Source organism: Malus domestica, chromosome 10 (assembly GCF_042453785.1).
Source record: "Malus domestica chromosome 10, GDT2T_hap1".
NCBI classification, from domain to species: Eukaryota; Viridiplantae; Streptophyta; class Magnoliopsida; order Rosales; family Rosaceae; genus Malus; species Malus domestica.
In genome coordinates, this window is record NC_091670.1 from 34654055 (window position 1) to 34677484 (window position 23430).

The window sequence follows — 23430 nt, forward strand, 5'->3', positions numbered from 1 at the left end:
ATTTGGCAGGGAAGAGCTCCAATTTTGCTCAAACCAGCCGGAACCCTAAGTGTAGGTGTGCTTCGATTCTTCCTTCTCGATGATCTGCCACCCCTACAACTGATTGGGCTTTGTTCCAGGGTTCTAGGGGAGCCTAATGGTGGTGAAGATTGACGTGATTACCTTAGAAAATGGCTGATTGCCTACGTGACCCGTTGCACCCACCGGTGCCATTCTTCATGATTTCGAGTCCAATTTCTTCGAATTTGGGGTGGAAGTGATAAGGAGAGGTTCATGGAGTACATCCCAAGTGGTGGTTCAACTTAAACCGACGTAATTTGACCAGCGGAACCCAAGGATTCCATTATTTCTGACCGGGTTGAGACAAAAAGAAACGGGTTAAGGTGGTGACCCGGTTTCTCTCTTCATTTTCTTCTCCCTCCTTTCCCTCCTTTCCCCTTCTCTGGTTGGTCACCTTCTCCTCTCTCCTATCCCCATTCGTCACTCTCACTCTCCTTCTTTCTTGATTGGGCAGCGCCCATCATTTTTTTCTCTCCATCTCCTCCACTGCCATCAGGCAGCCTTCCTTCTTTTCTTCCTTTCTTTTCTTCTATTTTCTCCCACAACCCTTTACATAAAAAATAAAAATAAGAAATGAATAAGATAATAAATAACAATCCTTACGAACGTACTTTTGGAATACGGTAAGGTAATAGTTCATACGCGTCATGAACTAACGATCAACGAAAATCAATACCCTGGCCTCTAGGGTATTCTCGTAAATTTCACATTTTAAGATTTATAAAATAATAAAATTTGGGACGGGTTGTCACACCACATTTCGTCTAAATTTTCTCCAAATATAGTCACATGCATAAAATGTGAATGCCTTGAGAGCATTTTGATAATTATCTTTCTAATTATTAAGGGTTCAATTCACTTGGAAATAGGTTAACCCTTCTACAAACATCCATGCAACTATGCAATGCATATTCATTGATCATTATATTAGTCCAATTCAGTTCAATGAATTTGATTGAATATGATCTTCAAACACAAGGCATTGCTCATGATATCAAATTATTAATCCCAATTAATCAAAGGAAAACTCATGATTCATCACCCTGTTTTACATTGTATTTCTTTGATTACCTTGAACATGGTGCTATTAATTAACTACTACATGACTCATCTCATTGTCCCCAAAACCATACAAAGTTATATATGGTTAAACATCGTCACTTGATAAAACTAATCCAAATGCTATAAGTGACGAAAGGTTTGGTATCGATATTATATTAAATAAAATAAATTCAAACCAAATGTTGAACAAGCAGTAGGAAAACGGAAGTTGGATTAAGCAAAACCGCATGATGAGTCATGAGTTTTCCTTTGATTAATTGGGATTAATATCATGATCAATGCATTGTGTTTGAAGATCATATTCAAGCAAATTCATTGAATTGGAGTTATATAATATCATGATCAATGAATATGCATTGCACAGTTGCACGGATGTTTGCAGAAGGTCTAACCTACTTCCAAGTGAATTGAACCCTAAATCATTAACTAATAGTTTTCAGTCAATTAGGGAGATGGGTTGGGGTTCGATTGTTTTGTTTTCACTTTTCAAGGTGCGACTCAAACCAAGACATGTGCATTTGCGTAGCAGCATAGGTTTCAAAGTTTTCCACCGGCATCCAATTATATTGAAGAACTTAACCGTTAATTAGGATGATTATCTTTCATAAACATGGTTTACAAACCCTAGAAATAACCCATTAACTAATATTACTGGTCTAGTGCCTAGCAAGATAGATGGCGATGTTCATGTACTGTGTCCTAAAGTGAGATTGTTTAGGTTGAAGAATATATCTCTGTCCCCACTCACATATACATATACTATTCTGCCTCTTATTGTTTTGCTGCTGGGTCTCATCAGTTTTGAACGTTTGATTGATGCATTTTCTATGGGTTTGAAACCTAATACCATGGTCTAGCTAGGCTCTTGCATGGTATTGCCTTTGGAGTGTATTCAGAGTGTTTTAACTGTTAGATTTTTGTTTAAATGATGGTGCTATCGACATGGTTATTTTTATCTCTCATACTCTTCTTAATTTTTTACCGTCAGATTGAATGAATTGAAAAATATCAAAAATTAAAATTAACAAGGATATGTGAAATGCAAAAATAAGTATGTAAATAACATTACCATGGTTTAAAAATATAAAAATCAAAATATAACGATTAAAATATTCAAAATATCCGATACTATGGAGCACAAAAAATGTCCCTATTATACCATGCTTTTCAGCAACTATCACATTTTAACCGAGATGTTTTGAACTAAGATTCTCTCCCCTCCTTTTTCTATCTCCTTCCATCCCCTCTTCTTACAGTCTCTTATTTTGTTTTTCTCTTGCTATAAAAAATTAATATATTCTTCAAAAAAAAAAAAATTTAATATAAGATGTTGACGTGGCTTAACCGTTACCATTCAAATAGGAGGGGAGGGAAAAAAGAGGAAAGATAATCCTACTCCATATGTTTTTGTTTGCATTGTATTTATTCACTTAATTAAAGTGATATAAAACAAATATTCTGTACAGCGAACTGCTCTATTGGGCAACATGATTGTGTAAAGGAGTGTGATATCCACACATTCCATTTTACTTCTCACACACCTTTTTAAATTTCAACCGTCGGATCAGATGAATTGAATAAGATCAACAGACAGAAATTATCAAGGGATATGTGAGAAGTAAAATGGAGTGTGTGGATAGCACACCCCTTGTGTAAACTATCAACTTATATAAAAAACTGATATCATTATCTTACCTAAAACTTTACTTTAAAATTAAAATGCTGCATAACCTTAAGGAAATTCAAAATTTTTAAGTACATCGATATTTTTTATACTAAAGAAAATGAAAGTTTGGCTAAATCACATAATGTCAACCTACTTTTAGTATCGACAATGAACAACCTAATTTGTTTCTTACATTATTTGAATTTCTCCTGGAAGCAATTGATGGATTGCAAAAATCTATATCGGGAAGGGTCAGTATGGCATGCACGATGCACCTATATACCCTCTCACTGAGGGTCAATATATATTACCCTACACAATAGTGGTCGGTTGGCTTGGAATGTGAATCTATGAAATTTTCCATATAGTTTATATAACTAGTATAAGCCCATTTGAATTTGGTACTACCAAATATAAATATAAATATATATATATATATATATATATATATATATGGGTGCGCGCGGCCACATAAACTTTGTGAAGCCCTAGGCATACATATAGCCACTAGAAAAAAATCCTTAGTAATAGCATATGATGTTTTACTGTAATGTCGAAAAGCAATAATATATATGTACTTTGGCACGAGTTTAATTCTTATCTATCCTTCTCCATTCTAAAATTTAATAATTTAACTTATTAATGTTAACTGTTACTGTTCAAATAGGAGGGAAGGGAAGGGGAGAAAAAAAAATGAAAAATAATCCTACTCCATATGTTTTTGTTTGCATTGTATTTATTCACTTAGTTAAAGTGATATAAAACAAATATTCTGTACGGAGACTGCTCTATTGGGCAACATGATTGTGTAAACTATCAACTTATTTACAAAACTGATATCATTATCTTACCTAAAACTTTACTTTAAAATTAAAATGCTGCATAACCTTAAGGAAATTCAAAAAAATTTAAATACATCGATATTTTTTACACTAAAGAGAATGAGAATTTGGTTAAATCAAACAATGTCAACCTAATTTTGGTATCGACAATGAGCAACCTAATTTGTTTCTTACATTATTTGAATTTCTCCTGGAAGCAGTTGATGGATTGCAAAAATCTATATCGGGAAGGGTCAGTATGGCATGCACGATGCACCTATATACCCTCTCATTAAGGGTCAATATATATTACCCTACACAATAGTGGTCGGCTGGCTTGGAATGTGAATCTATGAAATTTTCCATATAGTTTATATAACTAGTATACTCCCATTAATTTGGTCCTACCAAATACATACATACATATATATATATATATATATATATATATATCAGATTGCTTAAGGGTAGGGATCCCCATTTTTCTAAAAAAATGGGGACACGCTCCTCACCGTTGGATTTAACTTTAATGAAATTGTGTGATTGAGATTGTGTGGCCTGTGTTTTAATTTCAACCACACAATTTCATTAAAGTTAAATCTAACGGTGGGGAGCGTGTCCCAATTTTTTTGAAAAAATGGGGATCCATCCCCTTAAGCAATGTGTATATATATATGGGTGCGCACGCACGTGGCCACATAAACTTTGTGAAGCCCTACACATATATAGCCACTTGAAAAAATCCTTAGTAATAGCATATGATGTTTTACTGTAATGGCGAAAAGTAATAATGCATATGCACTTTGACGCGAGTTTAATCCTTACCGATCTTTCTCCATTCTAAAATTTAATAATTTAACCTATTAATGTTATCATTCGTCGGAAGGTAAAAAATTCAAAAGAATTGCTGTAAAAGTTAACAAAACAAGAACTTCAGCCGTTGGTAGGTTATTCTACAATAACGACGAGTACGGCCTGGACTTTTATTTCATTGATTGGTGCTTAAGTTTATATATATTGTGTATAGTATTTCTATGATCAGTTAAAATGTAGATATGTCATCGATAGATAGTAAATTTTTGTAGCAGTTGTTGATATTACAAACCTACAATTGTCAATATATTATCAATAATTAATCTTCGAAGGGTACTTAGGTCATCTCTAACCAAAGGCTGACCAGATGTCTCGTTTTAGCCCTCTGGCCTTCCAAGAAATTAATATTTTAATGAACAGTGCATGACCATATTTCTAACCATCTCCAATCGATAGCCAACGGGTCATAGGGCTCGTTTTAGCCATGTCACAAAAAACCATCTCCAACCGAAGGCCAAAAGGCTAAACATAATTTATTATTTAAATTTAAAACTACAACAACTTAACTAAAATTTAAAAAATACAACTTATACATTCCAAGTCAAATGTGAGAGGTTTTATTTAGAGTATATAAGAAGAAAAAAAAGGGAAGTGGGTGGGAGAGTCCCACATAGGCTGTGGGAGAGATTTGAGTAACCAAACATGCCTATAAAAGCCACATCCCAACGGACAGCTTTGAACAAATCACATTTAGGCCTATAATTAAATATTTAAAAAAAAAATTGTGGCCCAAAAAAAAAAAAGAATTTCAAGTATAATGGCTAGTTGACGTCAGCTAGCGGTTGCATTCAAATTTCTATCCTAGCCTGGGGCTGGTTGGGTTGGGCTAGCCGGTTGGCCCTTTGGCTCTTTTTTGTCTAATGGGGCCCACGAGCCCTTTGGCCTAGCCTTCAATTGGAGACGGTTTTTGGGCTATTTTCGGCTCTCTGACCCTTTGTACCCTTCGGTTGGAGATGACCTTAACTGCTATGCAAAATAACTATATATAAAATTTTGTAAGCCATATTTGAGAATGTAAATGTCAAGAACACAAAACTTCGAGTGCAAAAAACCCTAATAAGTTTTCCTTAGGACTTGACCTACAAACCCATTGCACAATTCACTACTCTTGCAGTATGATTCTTATTGATCTCAGAATCTTATTAGGTTAAGAAATGCTCAGGACACCACAATGCCCGGGTATTAAGGTCCATAACAGAGGTCAGAAAGTACACTTAGATTTGATACTACACAAATCTTACTGTGCCCTAGTGGCCAAGTGATCAGAGTTCTCTCTCAGATCTCAGAGAAAGGCAGGGAAATAGGGTTGCGTTAAAAAAAGAGCACAACGGCAGGCAAATGTGACCGTGCAATATATGAATGTTCGGCGGAGACCATTAGACCCATAGAAACACACACAGAGTCAGAGGACATATATTATATATATCGTGGTATTATGATTTGGAGATACGTTTTTTTTACACACATTTTTTATAAAGTTTATTTTGAAACCATATAACCATTTGATTAAATTTGGTGTTTTTTTGTAGAACCGTATTTGTCTATTTTTTCACCACAAATGAATGTCTTATGGTTTTGAATTTGTTTAACTTTTTGTAAGGATGATCTATAAATGGTGTACTAAAATATAAATAGTTCAGATCATTAAAATATATTACGAAATAGACCTTACAAATTAAATATCAAAATATGTGTTAAGAGCGTCATCCTACCTCTATATATATCAATGTTCTAAAAAGAGCTAGACACTAGTCGAACGGCGGGCAAAGACCTTGCACCTAGTCTTTTAAATTTTAATTAAATTTATTATCTATATATAAATAAATATCTACTTATACTTCAAAAAATAGATAATTATATTGTGATATATAAATCGTAAAATAGAATAACATATAGATTATAAAGTAAAGACATATTGAAAACATGAGAAATAAACTTATAATGAGAGTTTATGAGTATTCAACAAGTTTCTTATAATTTATTGAAAAAATAAAAAATAAAATAAAAGTTACCTATTTTATATTTAATGACAGTTGCGATTTAATTGGGCACCTAAACAAGTCTAATTGGCCTTTTTTTATTTTAAACGTTGAGGAATTAATCGAAACGGTATGAAGCAGCCCAATGCCAAAGTTGAGCCTAAACGGCCGATAATTTTGAGATATATATAATATCAAAGTACCCCATGAATAAAGGAAGAGGCCATGTGCAGCTTTTGCATGCTCTTAGACTTTTTCCTCTTTTATTTTTCTGTATAATCCGATAGCTGATCAGGGTCACCACGTGATCGACGACGCCCTGGCTCTTCTCTCTCTCTCTCTCTCTCTCTCGTAACCCATCTTCTTTGGTCTTTAGTCTTTACACACATGCACATTGACGTGCATGCCCTCTGACATGTGGATCTTGGTGTGGTACCGGATCCCCTCCGGATCTAAAGGAACTGAGCTTAAGGATCAAATGATCCGGATCATTAAAATTTGATCTAACAGCTATAATTATTATAATTTTTAGAGGATTCCCTGTTTTGTAATCGTTTGATCAAATTTCAATAGTCTGAATCATTTGATCAGTTCTTTTGGATCCGGAAGAGATCCGGTTCCTTTAGGTGTCTACCCAAAACTAAAAACTAAACACACTTGTAAATGACATGGATTTTTGAGTCATCAACTTTCAACTTCGTAGTAATATTTGAAGAGAGAGATTTGAGTTTAACATTAATTAGGCAATATAATTTGCCATAAACAAAGGTAAAATCAGAGAATCTAATGAATTGGTAACGTATTCTTTTCCATTATTCAATAACAAGAGGTCAAAAAAAGAGATAAGAGAATGACGAGAGGGCGCTCATGAGATGGGAACCACGAGAGAAAAAATTTACATGCAACATCTGTTGCTAAATGCGTATTTTACATACACATCAATAAGTTAATATCTATTTTTTTCTGGCTTTCTCCCGATGGGATTGTAGTTAACTATTGAGAAGATGTATAACAGTTTGTTCTACAAAGCCGATAAAGATGGTTCTTTTGTGTAAAATCAAACAGATATAATTCTGATAATTATAAATTATTTTTTTCTGCTAACATTATAAAATTACAGTTCAGATCTTTGATCGTTGACGGTTTCGTTGATAGGTGTGGGACATATGCAAAGAATATTATACCAACCGAGGGTGGCCACTTGGGTCTTTTCAGTCAAATTATTTCTCTGGTCTCTGACAAACATTAGATTGGGATGCCACTGCCTTACTGCGTCACTTCCTACACTTGCTTTAATCATTTTTCTCTTAATCATGTGGTTAGTGATCTAATTAAGTTAACCTTGCTTTTACGCTAAAAGAAATTTCTGATTCGTTCCGCCATCTTATTCAATGAATCAATTAGAATTCATTTTCAACAGAATTTTTATGCATTCACAAGTTCTGTCGTTCTCGTCACTGCCAAACCCTCAGTTTCAACATAGGGACGGTAGTTTCTCCTTAATCTCAAAATATAGTTAACACACGTTCTCTGCAACACATTTTATATGAGCATGTTGTAGTCATTAGATTGTCGAGTTTACTATCTTTCATGAGAATAAACGTTACTCTATATAAATAAATTTGTAATCAATAGATTTAGGCATTCTCTCAATTTAATTGTATTCGTTAAATGAATCTCATACCGGATTTACACTTACGAACTTTCCATTTATACTAAAAAAAAAATGTTAACCCTAATTCTTTATTTGAATTCATAAAACATAGAAATTTGGGACTTTCAGTTCGAAGTTTAAATTTCATGTAAATATGCATATTTCTCATTTTTTATGAGTGAGAATTTAAAAATAACAAATTCTGTATTCAAATTTCATTATTTATTTTAAATTAACAAAACAAGAAAATTTATAAATTTTAGAATAAAAATTTAATTGTGATTAATATGGTGTAGTGCTCGAGAAATACTGTTTGAAACCAAATTAAAAAGGTTCACATTGGCCTTCTGTTATGTGAATGATACATTTTTTATTAATTGAGAAGTACAAACAAAAGCATTCAAAATTTGGCATTGCGTGCAACTTTTAATCTTAATTTATCTTATTTTTTACTTTTAAAGGTGAGATAACACCTCCCTCCTTCACCCCTCCACTTCCTATATATACACATTCCAAACTGACTTCCATCGCCAGACCATTTGCTGTAATCATTTTCAATTCACTCACTTCAAATCTCTCCGGAAAAAAAAAAAAGAGAAGTTACATATATATTTCCACGATGTGGCTTATTTCTTGGCCAAAGACCACTTGCCCCACCAAGACCGGTGGTTCTGAAGATGTCACCACCACCACAACCGCCGCCAATAGGTGTATGAATGGTTTATCATCCCACTGCACTTGTCTAACCAAACTGGTGAGGAAGCTAATTAGGAAACATAGGAGAAGAGTAAGGGCTGCAGCTAGTAGGCAAAGTTCATTGCAGTCCCACTATGATCCACTGAGCTATTCTCTCAACTTTGATGCCAGTGGGTGTGGGAACTTGTTGGATGACCAAGATTACTTCAAGTTCTGTGCATTTTCCTCCAGGTTTGTGGCCAACCCGTCAGGAAACTCAGCTTCTACTCCCAGGCTAAACACCACCACTCCTCACTAGAAAAGAAAAAGCAAAAAAAAAATATATATATATATATATATATGTTGAGCTTGTAATCTTTCATTAGGATGCAATGGGTATTTTGTATAGTGGTAGTCTGATAGAGGTTGGCATCTGAGATTTCTAGAGAGAGAGTGAGAGTGAGAGGTTGTTGATATGATGGGGAAGCAAGCTTAAGCTAATACATTTTTGTACTAGTGGTTAATTATTGTGTTGTGCTGACTAATAGATAATAGTTTGACGATCAATTTTCTTCTTCATAATTTTTTTAGCTTTTTATTCAAAATGGTTTCTTAGATTAACATAACTCTTCAATTTGATTTTTGAGATTTGAAATCAATAGAAGTGGTCTTTATCTACCATCAATTATTAATTTTGATCATTCCGTTAAAAATACTTTCAATTTTTGTCAAATTATTTTGGTCTATTATTTATTAAACTAAAGGGATTCTGTCATTTTGGTATTTATTTAACAAACAAAAATTTTCGCAGAATGACCAAAATAATTGATGATGTACAAATTCAGGATTATTTCTATCGATTTTAAATTTCAAAAATTAAAATGATGAGTTATATCATTTCGTTCTATATTTTTCTTTGATTTCAGATGTATTGGTTATTTTTATGATATATTGCTGATGTCAGAGTATCATTTTACAAGGACAAAATATAGCAAGGTTCCAAATTAAATTTGTATCCTGGGACATGAAAATTTTTACCCCCAAAACAAAAATGAGATGACAAAATATGCAGAAACAACGTACCGTCCACAATTAGTCATGATAAAGAAAGAAAAATGGTAACCGCACATTGTTTTTCTCCTCACATTCCGTGGTTTTCGTTTAATTTATTTCTTTGGATGACCACAAATAAAGAAGTGTGCAAGAGACTCTGCTTTAACTTCTAGTTAGACCAAATTTCATCTGCATCAACCTTAATCACTTAAACAACCAAATCTTGAAGTAACAAAACAAACTTGCACAAAACCAGTCGAGATTTGGTTGCTCAACGCAGAACTCCTCTCAACTGTAAACAAATCAACAGTTCACAAGACCGCCACACGGAAACGGCCACCAGAAAATTCTAAGTCCAAAACCAGCCATTTTTTTCAGCAAAACCAACCGGTTCGGCGCCACAAATCGGACCTCATTGATGAGACCACAAGGAGGAAGAAAGCTTCCATGGATACACACATGGAAAAATGGGAAGGCAACAACACTATACTTTCATTCTCTTACATAAGCTTTACACAATATATCCTAACAACCCTAGTTTATCATGCACTACACGAAACCTACAAAAATTCAATCACGTCGGAGCCATGAATAACACGAAAGAATAGCTGTGTTCTAATCTTCGCTCCGCGTATTACACCTACGATTCCTGATCACTCACGGGATGATCCGAGACAGTGCCCTCAGAAGAAATTTCCTCTACATCGAGTCGTTCTGTCCTAGGGGGATCCGACTGTGTCTTGCTGGAATCCCCGCTGACAGTATCACATGTTCTAACAGGCGAGATCGTTCTTACCATAGCAGTTGCAGTTTGCGAGTCCAAGAGTTCAACTTGGTCAACGGAGTTTGGCAATGAGGGCTTTGCGTCACGGAAGCTTGAGCTTGCCATGCCAGAAGCTGCTGACAAATGTGGACCTGGAGCAACGCAGGATGCTACCAATTGAAGCACTTCAGGGGAAGGCGACAATCCCATGGTTGTTTTCTTCTGCTGATTCAGATGTGGCGCTGAGGATGATGGATTTACCATACTCAGAGGCGCACTTAGGCCGGATTCAATCCGTGAAAGGCCTGAAGTTGCAGCCATTGCTTGTGAAAGCAATGGAAATGATGGGGCCATTGGAATGGAGCTTGAAGCATTGTCGCCAGCGTGCCTGCTATGAAAGTCCTGGCCTCTTCCAGCAATGTCTAGTTTAACCCGCCTAAATAGACGTGATTTCTGCTTTCTTTTCTTCTTTAGACTTCGCCTTGGATCCTTTGGTAGCGAAGGAGGTGGACCGGGAATCACAAATGGAGGAATACTTCGCTTCTCCTCCCCATATAACAACCGGACAGATTGAGCTATTGCGGACACTGTGGGTGGCAGGTCAGGTACTGGGGGTTTAGCAGGAACACTTACAGCTTCCCGTAGCCAATGGGGTAGCGTGTCCTTCGAAGAACTACTTCCAGCAACATCTTCTCCCTTTAAAATCCCACTCTTGAGATTAGGCAGCAATCCTGAACTGGAGGGTTCACCTCTTCCCAAATTATTATTCATATCACGTAAAGCATTCAGTGACCTATCGAGCACGCAAGGCAACTTGCCGTACCTATGAGCACCCTGTTCATCTTCCTTCTTCTGTACATCATAGTTGCTAGCGGAATTCAAGCCTAACGAACCCAAGCAACTGGTACCAAAAGAAGTGACAACAAATGGCTGCTCAGCGGGAACACTGGAAGATGTCCCTGCTCTGTCAGAAGCTCCGGCAGCAGAATCTTCAGAAAAATTAGTCCTGAATTTATCATGAAACCAAGATGGAATAGGGGGATATTGCTCATTCTGCAAACCGAGTCTATCAGATGATTCAAAATGCGGAAAGCCAGATGAAAGATCAGTAAAACCCAGCTTTATATCTGTCAAATGGGATTGAAATTTTGGCGGTGTAACAAGTCTACTTCCATGCAGTGCCCGTGCCATCATCCCATCAGATATGCTTGGAAACTGTGAGGATTTGGCAGTCTTTTTTATTGACTTTGACCCTGCAAAAGCTGACCCATCTAAAATCTTGAGTTGCTCCTCCTCCCACCTAGCTGACAGATCTTCTGAAGTTTTAAACTTTGAGAACTTCAACCTCGGGTCTCTCAGCATTGCATCCCAATTGCCCCTTCCATGCCTTCGAACACCAATCCATAGAAAATCAAGTTCATCTTCCGTCCACACATCTGCCTTAAATTTCTTTTTGAATAAGTTGCTTGATCCAGGACCAGTCCTCATCATTATGTTTTCGAGCACCTTCCGGTGGTTATCAGGAAAAGATGGAAAATTAGTTGGCATATGTCCCAAACCCAAGGAGGGAGGCACATCTCTATCTTGCTGATTATATCTGGCTGCATCTGGCGGAAATTTTAAATTCGGAAACAATGACATTGTTGGAAGTTCTTGCAAGGAGCCACTAGCAGATTCGAGTCTGCTACCCAATGACAAGTTAGGTAAGAAGTCTAGATGTGGACTCAGCATGTTCTTTGCTCCAAGTGGGAATCTTGGTAGCAATTTCTCATCAAATGGTAAGTTAGGCAATGCCATCTTTTCCTGGAAATCAGAAAAGGAAGCACCGGAACTTTCTGGATGATCATGACCGCTTCCTTGCCCAGGCGGAGGATACTGCAAACAGACCAAGCATGGTGATCATGTATCAACAAAATTTTCACACGCAGATATATATATATAGAGAGAGAGAGAGAGAGAGAGAGAGAGAGAGAGAGAGAGTTTTTACCGGCCTAAATGGAAAACCACCATTTGGGATGTTAATCAACTTATTCTTGAGACGTGATACTTCAGCTGGTGCATCTGATAGCTTCATGTCATCACCATTTACTTCTGTCTCATTCACAGTCCCAGACCGAGGATCCAGACTAAATGGAAACTCTGGCCGAGCTCCTTTTTGTCTGCCGTTTGACCTTGAAAATTTCTTATTTGATGATCCTATTTGACTAGCATTGGGAGCACAGAGTCCCAGAACAGGTAATAAATTATTTGAGGGCAGTGAGCTTGTTCCCGGAACCTGGTGACTGGGAAGGAAAATATCAGGTGACATGTAGTCAAGAGAATTAACAGAAAGATCAAGGTGACTGCTTTTATGCTTCAATAGCCGGCCCAATCGTAAGGGCGAATCAGTCTTGGCCTTAGGGGGATCTAACTTATCGTCCTCCAAGTCAATTACAGAAGGCCTCTCCCTGAAAAACTGAACTAATTCAGTTGCTTGATCCCCATCTTTGGCAGTGTTGGTAGGACCCTGAGGAAGTGACTCAACAGGTAGTCCCTCACTAGGTTGAGGTTCTTCAACTGCATTCCTCTGAGCAAGTCGTTCTTTTTGTCTAGCTCGGAGCTTAGCACTGTTGAGTAAAAATACAAGTAATTAACGACATCCACAATCAAAAATTTAGACAATGCATAAAAACTTATCACTAGTACACTGGAACCATTTATTCAGGACTTCCAACCAAATCTAAATGCCTACAACTCAATAAATTTGTCACTACCTAAATATCTGAAATATTTTCTACTCCAAAATCCACCAAATTATTTATAGAGATTAGGTTCAAATTTGATAATCCATATATTAAGGCTCCAGTTCTAAAATCAATTAAACTAAAATCAGAAAATGTGAAAGGTACACACGTATATCCCTTTTACAAAACACAACTACGTATGTCGCAAAAATGCTGAACTAAAGCAATTACGGTATAACTACTTGAAGGAAATCTGAACTTACAACTTTTCTTTCAAAGCTCGTCCAGCAGGTGTGTACTCCCTCTCTGGCTCTGGTTCGGGCTCATGCTCCTCGTCAGCACCCTGCTTACATGCAACCGATTAGATTTCTGCCGATAAGCAACTTAACCAAACTAATTATGCAGTAACTTTCTGCCCAGATAGTCCAGGAGCCTAAGGAAAAAAAATTATCTGCACTATATATGAATTCATGCAAGTCAAAAGACAAGTTAGAAGCAAAAGGCCTGAAACAAGTACAGCCAACCTACAACCACATAGAATTCAGTTAAAGGAGTTAAGTAATTTTCAGGAAAGTGTATCTGCAGTTGAAAAAGAAAGCAAAAGTTTTTCTAAGCAACAATTTCAGCAGTACTGTGAAAGTGCAGATACAAAAGAAAGGTAGACTAGAAAAAGCAACATGCTTCATTCAATCATATGTCTAACTGAAGTACCTCACTCAATGTTTCAGTTGGGTGTGCAGCATATGCTTCTCTGTAAGAAACCGCTTTCCGTTGGCGCTTCCCACGACCAAGAGCTGCTTCCTCCTCGCTTTGGTATTTCTCCCACCTACAAACCCATCAAAATACAAATAAGTCCTTAATAAATCAGGATAACGGGAGACGGAAAGCGAAAGGTACACAGGAAAACCTCATCAGAACACTAATGTTTGAATGTAGATAATATGAATTAGCAGATTAGAAGAGCAGCGGTAATAACACATGGAACACTGAACAAGGGTGATGTAGAAGAATTTGTTACCTAAGGCGCAAAAGTCTGTCCCATTCATTTTCTTCAGTAACCATGTTATCCTCTTTCCCTTCAGTATTTTGTACACCAGTATCATCACTTGCACCTGGAGGTGATTCAGCTCCCTGTTCTTCAGCTGGTTCCTCATTCCATTCGGTGGCCTGATTAAAATTTAAGTTAGAAACTTTATGAGATAAAGAACGAAACAGGCGAATTTGGAATTTTGACTTTGTTGACTATCAGTCCTTATTGGGCAATTTGCATGCAAGATAAAAGCAGCATAAAGTAGGATAACAAGATCAATATGCATGGAACAAAAGATGAAAAGAATGAATGCTTTCTTTTACAACTATGAGAAGCATCAAACCAAAATAGGGTCTCCAAAAAAGGTTCAACAGGACACATAGCATATTGAGAGAAACGAAAAAATTTCGCGGACTAGAGTGATCACATCCAATCTAATCAATTACAAAACTGACACAAAAACTATCAAAAACAAGTCAACTAATTATTAATTTATTACTGACCCGATGAAGGAAGGAAAAATGGACAAATAATATCAATCTGGGTCGAAAAACTGTAGTTTTAGTTTTAATCCGAAAGTGAGCGAGAGGGAGGCTTAACAGTCATGCTTTCAAGTGGCATCAGATATAAAATCACCATAAAGACTTCTAATCGGGAAAAAAAAAACTCAATGCATTAGATAAGTTTAATAGTTTACCTTTACTGAGCCAAGCATGTCATTTTCCATTTCTCCTTCAGCAATATCAGTTGAACTAGACTGAAGGTCTGAACGGTCAAGCAACTTTGAAATTGCACTTTCATCCCATACAATCTTGTTGCTGCTATCAGTGCACTTATCCGTATAAACGTCTCCCAAGCCACCAGTCCGCTTCCTATGCTTATGTTCTACATCTGGCACTGCCTCATCTTTGTTACTGTTATTTTCATCGGTATCTTTTCCATCAGTGCTAGGAGAATCATTAAAAAGCTCCTCTGTTCCCCATTTTATAATATCCTCCACTTCTTTTTGGGATCCCGACTTATTCACAAAAAGCTGATCAAGCATAAGTTTCTTTTTTGCAAGCTGCAAGATGCGCTCTTCAACACTAGCACGAACTACAAGCCGATATACCAGAAGTCGTTTTGACTGTCCAATTCGATGTGCTCGGTTCATAGCTTGAATATCAGCATGCGGGTTGAAATCAGAATCATAGATAATGACAGTGTCAGCTGTTGCCAAATTGATACCAAGGCCGCAAGAGCGTGTTGATAACAAAAAGACAAATCGACTTTGATCTTGGTTAAAACGTGCAATTGCAGATTGACGATCAGTCACCGAAACAGAGCCGTCTACTCTCTCATATGTTTTAGGTCCAAATTCTATGGCCAAATAATCCTCGAGGATATCTAGCAGCTTGGTCATCTGTGAAAAGATGAGGACTCTGTGACCCTCTTTGTGCAAAATCTTAAGCATAGAATGCAACAGAGTCAACTTGGCCGAAGCCTTTATCCGCATTTCATGAAGGAACTCTGCAGACCCAGAGTCAGGCTCAGTGCCAGGTATAAGATACGGATGATTGCAGACTTTCCTTAACTGCATTACGATGTTTAGCATGGATTGTTGTGCCACCCCTTTTCCAATATTCCGCAATATCTGATAATTCTTTGTCAGCATTGCACGGTAGTATTCAGCTTGGATAGAGGACAGCTCAACAGGAACCATCCGTTCAGTCTTGGGGGGGATATTTTGCATAGCATCCTTTTTAAGCCTCCGAAGCATATGTGGAGCAACAAGTTTTTTCAATTCATCCACCTTTTCTGCAGTTGTAAGATCATTAAACCTTTCCTCAAATGCAGAAAGGGAAGGGAATGATGCCGGCTGCAAGAAGTTAAGCAAGTTATACATTTCACCAATGTTGTTCTGAAGAGGGGTACCAGTCAACAGTACGCGATGCTGGAAAGACAAGGAGTTGAGCAAGCTGAAAAGCTTACTTCCTGAATTTTTCAAACGATGACCTTCATCAACTATGAGAACTTCCCAAGGAACCCCGCGGAGATGTGAGGAATCAGCAAGAACCATTTCATACGTAGTTAAAAGAACATTAAATTTATACGCAGATGTTTTCTTATTCAACGTATTTGGATCACTAGCATGCCATTCTTGCTGGCGAATTATGGTCCGTGCTTTAGCACACCCATGATATTCCACAACATTCAATTCAGGAGCCCATAATGAAAACTCAGCAAGCCAATTAGGCATTGTGGAAAGTGGAACCAAGACTAAACAAGGCAGAGTGGCTTTGAACTCAACGTATAACGATGAAATAAAAGCACAAGCTGACACAGTTTTACCAAGCCCCATCTCATCCGCTAGTATTACATTCTTGGATTTATGCCAGCATTTACGCAACCAATTAAGTGCTTCAAGCTGATGAGGAAACAATATACCCTTCAGTTCCTTAGGCTGCTCTGTCAGAGTAACTATTTCACTTTGCTGACAACTAACCTTCCCCTTTGATGAATCATCCTTAGAAGCATTGTTTTCCAGTGTTTGGCGCTCAAACTGATTAAATTGATCGATCAGATTCTGAGAATTTTTAATGACAGGCTTGTCCAATCTTTCCCAAGTGCATTCAACGTATGGGAGACCAGTCCACTTTATCAGAGCTTCACCTGAACCATTTTCAACACCGCGTAGACCAATCACCCGCTGTGGTTGCTTCCACCGTTCCTCACAGATATTTATAACAGCAGTTCCATACTTAGCCTTGTAATTTTCTAATTTTCTCTTGGCCAAGACTTTTAGCTCAGATTCAGAGATCCAACTATTATGAATATGAGACTTACCCACCCACTTAACTAAAAATTCATACGATACAGTCCCATCACTTCCACCTGCAAGATCAGCCAGTGAGGGCCCCTGAATTTTGGTTTGAGGGCTGCTACTGAGTCCAGTTTCTGTATCTGCATCTTTTTTGTCTTCGGTGTCAAGGGATACATGCATTTCAATTTCACGAACCTCATCATTATCAAGACTTTTCAGACTAACTTCGGTATTCTCCGCAGTCACAATTTTTTTGGGGGGTTTTACTGAATCATCTGCAGCTACAGCAGATTCCTCTTGATCTCTACAAATTCTGTTAGCAGGACTCAAATCCTTAGCACCCATCCTCAACACTTCCATGGAATTAGCTTTTTTACCTTCTTTGTTCACAGATCTTCTGTACACATGTATTTTGTCCACTCTAACATCATCCTTTGTGCTTTCATCCCCATCAACACCATTGACAACATTTTCGCAACCCTCCACAAGATTATCATCCTTCATGCTTTCATCCCTATCAGCACCACTGACAACATTTTCACAACCCTCGATAAGATTTTCATCCCCATCACCACCATTGACAATTTTGTCAGCAGCTCCGACATCCATGTCGTTATCACAAGCAGAATTTCCATCTGCGAGTCTGTTTTGAGTCTCAGAAACTTGCAAATCATCAGGACACAGGTCAGAAGCAGCTGTCATACGTATATGACGAGAAGATTCAGCATTGTCACCCTGAACTCGACATCCCAAAACCCTATCAACCTGTGACATGGGCATACAAGAAACAAATTAATCTGTATAGCAACGTCAAGTAACCAAAACAAGAGCATATTTTCTATATATCCACATCCAGCAATAAAAACATTCTGACACTCTAGAAGACTCATTTACCTGCAGAGGTTGAGCAGTAAAACTATCTCTACAAATTGGTGTTTCAACTGCATGACTTCCAGCTTTATCTGCATTATGTGATGAGTCGTTTGCTCCCTCAGGAAGCTCCTGAAACAAATAAACATAAGTAAGGACTTATCCCTATAACACCAGCCTATCAACATTAAGAACAAGAAATTATTTGATGGAAATAACAGTGATAACTGATAACAGTATAAAAAACCAGCAAGATTCGGAAAACTATTAAGAAGTCATTAAAAGCCTATTGATGGTTCCTGCATATGAACATGGGTCCAATTTAAAATTAAAAAAAAAAATTAATGATACCTTGTCTTTGCTTTGAATATCTGACTTCTTGGTTCCAATTTCTTCTCTTGGCAAAGATGCAGAAACCCCATGGTTAATAGATTTATGCTTACGAGGTGCTTTACCAATCCTCAGTTTTGCAGTATTTGCCTTAGATCCAGATTGTTCAGAAATACTAACAGACTTCCCCTTATCGTTCCTGCGCTTCTTTTTACTCTTATCATTATTTCCTTTGTGTTTTCTCTTTTTAGCCTTGTCAGTTGTAGCACTGATCGCAAGAACAATGGTCTTGCGTGGAGATCCATCAGTACAAGACATATCAGGCTTCACATCAGGAGAGGCAGATAACTCAGGAGCTTCTTCCTTCGTCTCTGATGCTATAACTTTAGAATGAGATGAAACTTCTTTAGCAGGAGAGCTCGACTTTCTGTCTGTGGAATTCTCTTCTGGGACAATGCTGGATCTCTTTTCATCATCAACATTCACACAAGATGAAATACCGTCTGCAGAACCACCAACTGTTGAATGAGTCGGCTTGGTGCTACATATATCTATCTGGGAGTTCTTCTCTAAGGATTTGACTCCATGGGTTAAAACAGCTTTTCCTTTGCTTGAGGATCTTTTCTTTGCAACAATGGAGTTTCCAAAGTTATGTGATACTTTCTCCCTGTCAGATGACTTCATTCCAGTTTTGGACTTCGTAGTGACAAGTTTTGTTCTTGCTCGTTTTGAAATGGTATCCGTCAAAAAGTTTCTGGGTTCAAGCAGATTACTTTTCTGATCACTTTTCTGACAGCAAGTTGGACATTGCCACTTCCCATTGGGAATGCGCTTCACGCAATGAATATAACAATTAAAGATCTTACAACAAAGGAAAAAACCATAATTGCAATAAAAAAAAGGGGATCATGAAAAACAAGCGATCATAGTACCGTCAAAATATATCTACCTTAAGAGGTGGATTAAGACACTGGAGATGATAGGTTCGGGGACAGCTATCACAACATAACAAGTTACCGCCAAGGTCACAGACCACGCACTCGTAGAAATACTGGATGAGAGAAAATTAGATTAGACAAAAAGTTGCATGAAGTAAGAGAACTAAAAAGAAACTAATATTACAGAGTAGGCACAAAACATAAGTATCTACTTATCGCTCTAAAGCTAACATCAGACTGCTAACATGCAAAATATTATGTTCCATGCAGATACGATAAACTGCAGTACAAATGCTGTTACTGTATCTGACAATATGTTGTGCCAACAAACTCAAAAGGAATACTAAACCCAAAAAAATATGAGCCCATTCTTTATGTTTTTCTAACCCTTCAGCAGACCAGGAACTGTTTCCGTCAGAATTTAACTTTGACCCTTGAGTCCATCAAATCTCATATGATTATCATCAACATACCATCTTCCCAGGAATCAATTTAACTGTAGATACCTATCTCTAGTTTTCAATTGAACAGACTCGAGTATATTGAAATTTTAAGCCTTCCACTTAAAAGCTTCGTGTGTGTAACAAGTACAGCGTTTCAAATCACAAAGAACTTAGGTAGGCTGCAGAATAACTTTTGTATGAAGAACTAGAAACCACAGGTTGAAAACGTTTGAATCAAAACATCAGCACCACCATCGCAAACAAAGCTCATGCTAGAGTGACTAAAGAATAATATAAAATGAAAAAAATAGAAAACAAATTCCACCCAATGATAAAATTATTCCAATGACGTTTTTCTTCATGAACTTTTCAGGTTAAAGAAATCAGTTGAGTAATTTCAATTATGCAAAAACTAACCCCGTCATTTCCCTTCTTCTTTGATTGAAACCGCTCAGAAATTAATTCATTTTTCAGCTTGCGCTTAGATGAAGAGGTCTTCCCTGGAGATTCTGAGGCCACTGAAGCGTCTTCTTTGCCATTAGATTGATCAGGTCCATGAGGAAGCTTTCTACGTTTTCGTTTCAAGACCCAATTCCTGTTTATCATTTTACTAGGTGACGAACTGCCTTCCTTCATCTTTTAGACCTGGGTCTTACATACGTAGTCAAGAGTGAGAGCAAGAGCACATCAGGAACCATGAATTAGTCAATACATCAGAGGTTCTACATGCAAAAACGTCATACAACTTATTTAATTAGGTGTTTGAAGCAAACGCAAAATTATCAAGGATAATGGATGCAAGTGACTTACCAGAATAATAGTTAGATTTGGTAGGGCTAAGCAAATTGGAATTCCTAAAAATGAAATCTTTATCAGCTACCACGGTCCACAGTGACGGCTCTCAAATAACTCAACCTCAGCACCTGATACAAAAGCATAAGTCACTTGAATATGATAATGGATTAACAGTTATAAGGTACATTGCCGAACACCAACTCCGTAGCAGCATGAGATAAGAAGATAATCTTAACACGCCGAGAAAACTAGCATATATACTGCAACATTACTGCAAAACCGACACACTACAGACCCGACAATCGAACAATTTAACCATCTTTTCCAATCTACCACTTTCAAATGCCCAATGCAATCTACCAAAACAATGATAAAATTAACAATCCAATCAACTAAAACTTAAACATGCAAACACATTCAGCTGCAGCTAAACGCAAAACCCCATTTCAACACCTATTAATAATTTATTACACAATCTAGATTCTACAAAAACCAAGATTCCACTAAACAAGAACACCCCGCCATTTTCCACCGCAATCAAAGCTCAAACTACACAATCTTTCAACAATCAAACAAAACCCACATCAAAACCACCAAAAAAATCGCACATGGGCTAGTTTCAACTCACACAAATTCAAAAAACCCAGAACAAACAACCAAAAAATGAGCAAAAACAGAGAAATAAAGACTGCCCAGGTAAATTAAGAAGCTTACCAATCAAGTAATGGATCAAAAACCCAAGAAACAGAGCAGCAGCATGAGGCAGCTGAATTGGGAGGAAGAGCTGGGGAGGTGGAGGGGGAAGGGGTTTAGGGCATGGAAGGCAGGCTGTGGGGAGATACGAGGAGGAGAGAGAAAGCGAATGGGAGACAGAGGAAATAAATAGGGAGAGAGGAAAGAGAGAGTTTTTGGTTTTTCCCATCTTACTCATTTATCCTTTTTTAAATATTTTTTCTAGAGAGAGAAAGCATACAAATACGGATTCGCCGGGGTCATAGGAACGGGGTTACACTCTGACATGGCAGGAGAGAGATAGAGAGAGATAGAAGTGGGTACTTTCTCTCTCCTCCTCTCAACTTGTTCTTGCTTTTTGGTTTCGTGACGTTGTTGTAGCTTATTTGATGTGGTTGAAAGCTCAACACCAATCAGAACGCGCCACGTGTCGGTCCAAGGCTCTTCAGCACTTTCTCTCACTGCCCATATTCCTCCCTTTTTCTCTCTCTTTCTCTCAATCATCTCTCTCCGCTTTTTTCCTTCTCTTCCATCCCACCTCCACAACTAACTCTCTCTTCTGTGTTATGTAACATTTTTAGAGAGAGAGAGAGGGAGAGGGAGAGGATGTGTCTGTGTTTCTTTGTCTCTCCTTCCTTTATCTTCCTCCATTTGCAGCTTTCTGCTTCATACTTTTTCTTTTTTGCTCAGCTTTTGTTTCTGTTTTTTCCAATCAACTCCATAGCATGTTTCAATTAGCTAGGATTTGGTTATGCTTGTTTGAACCAAAAGAGACAGAAGTTTTAGGGATGAATATTTATATTTATGTGCAATGGAATTGAACTTTGAAATATATTTAGGCAGGCGGTTTACTTATTTGGGTGCAAATCCAACTATAGATTCTTTCCCTTTCTGTTTTCAAATCACAGCTCACAGTTTTCAAATTACTTTTGAGATTCAGTGTGAAACTGTGGTTATGTTAGGTGTCGGGTCATATTTATGATGTGTGTCACTTGTATTTGCTTCGGAGCGCGGGAATATACTAAAAAAATGCGAATAATTCAAAATTTACAGTTAACGAGACGTAACGTTATTGTCATTTGTCGAACGTTTATCTTCTTTTTCCCTTTTATAATGACAAGAGCGACATTTATAGCGTCAAACACATCGTAATAACAAAAACTTAAATTCGTTATATTTATCATTCATTCTCATTATACTCTTTTCTTTCACGAATGGATCTGAGCGGGCCTAATGATTAATTATTAAATAAACCAAGATTTTACCATGATTGCAATTTTAGAGAGAAGTGAAAGCGAAAACCTATGGGGTCGCTTTTGTAACTGGATAACCAACATTGAAAACTGTCTTCACATTGGATAGCTTGGTGTTTTGATGATCCTTTACTAAATACGTATCACTACTTTCTTAAGCTACTATAGATGATTGGAAAGGAGAAATGGCTTCCACCACGACGCTTCCCTCATGCACGGCCAAGGGGTCGTCCACTTAAGAATATTGTTTTCACATCCATTAAGAATATTGTTTTTACATCCATTTGATATAGAAAACAAGTTAAAATGAGCTCTGTTTAGTCACCTCGGCAAATGATGTTATTGAAAAAACAATAAGGATGAGTACTCAAAATATCAAAAGCTTATTGGATGTTAAAAGTACATAATTTATTCTATCATATTTAAACACTCTCTAACAAATTACATATTTACGAATTAAATGTCACGCAATTTTTGCTATGACAAAGAAAAACAGACGAAACCAAAGGAAAACAGGTTTTGGGTTTTCTCATTTTTTTATACCCAGTTCGCGTCATTTATCTTAAACATTTGTGTCTCTCTGTTAAAACTCAAACATAGGTAGAATTCAAAGACAATTTGATTTATTAAAATTCGTCTTCACCAAACCATTGTCATTTTTATAGAAAATCACTAAACTACTTTTCCTTATTGTTCAATTAAAATTTAATTTGTTAAAATTTTGAAGGACATTATAAGGATTAGACAAGTGGTGAGGGATATATAAACTAAAAATAGACAAGTTTAGGGATGAATATTGTGTCCAATGGAATTGGACTATCAAATGTTATGCTGGTGGTTGTTTACTGATCTGGATACAAATCCAATTATAGATACTTTCCTGTTTGGTTTTCAAATCACATATCTC

General features: G+C 37.1%; 1 protein-coding gene across 3 annotated transcripts; it reads right to left on the reverse strand.

The window, feature by feature from the left end:
* Positions 1–10311: 10311 nt before the first annotated feature.
* LOC103446012 (protein CHROMATIN REMODELING 4-like) lies at positions 10312–21592 on the reverse strand. Of its 3 annotated transcripts, none has more exons than XM_008385073.4 (12): positions 21253–21592; positions 20554–20666; positions 20161–20388; positions 19312–19413; positions 18384–19193; positions 18057–18164; positions 15057–17927; positions 14348–14496; positions 14041–14155; positions 13593–13672; positions 12594–13212; positions 10312–12481 (listed from the first exon to the last, which is right to left on the reverse strand). In XM_008385073.4, the coding sequence occupies exons 3-12, from the start codon at positions 20377–20379 to the stop codon at positions 10484–10486; spliced, it is 7071 nt and encodes a 2356-aa protein (XP_008383295.1). In that variant the 5' UTR covers positions 20380–20388; positions 20554–20666; positions 21253–21592; the 3' UTR covers positions 10312–10483. The 3 variants fall into 3 exon arrangements, with proteins under 3 accessions (XP_008383295.1, XP_008383293.1, XP_008383294.1); XM_008385071.4 differs by having other exon boundaries at positions 20161–20394; positions 21253–21451; XM_008385072.4 differs by having other exon boundaries at positions 20161–20465; positions 21253–21443.
* Between the last annotated feature and the right edge of the window lie 1838 nt (positions 21593–23430).

Excerpts from the sequence above, each read along its gene's own strand:
- LOC103446012 (XM_008385073.4), bottom strand. The coding sequence starts at position 20,379 with ATGAAGGAAGGCAGTTCGTCACCTAGTAAAATGATAAACAGGAATTGG. Across the intron at positions 14,156-14,347 it reads GACAGACTTTTGCGCCTTAG|GTGGGAGAAATACCAAAGCG; the intron begins GTAACAAATTCT and ends ATGGGTTTGTAG. Across the intron at positions 12,482-12,593 it reads GTGGTTTTCCATTTAGGCCG|TATCCTCCGCCTGGGCAAGG; the intron begins GTAAAAACTCTC and ends GTCTGTTTGCAG.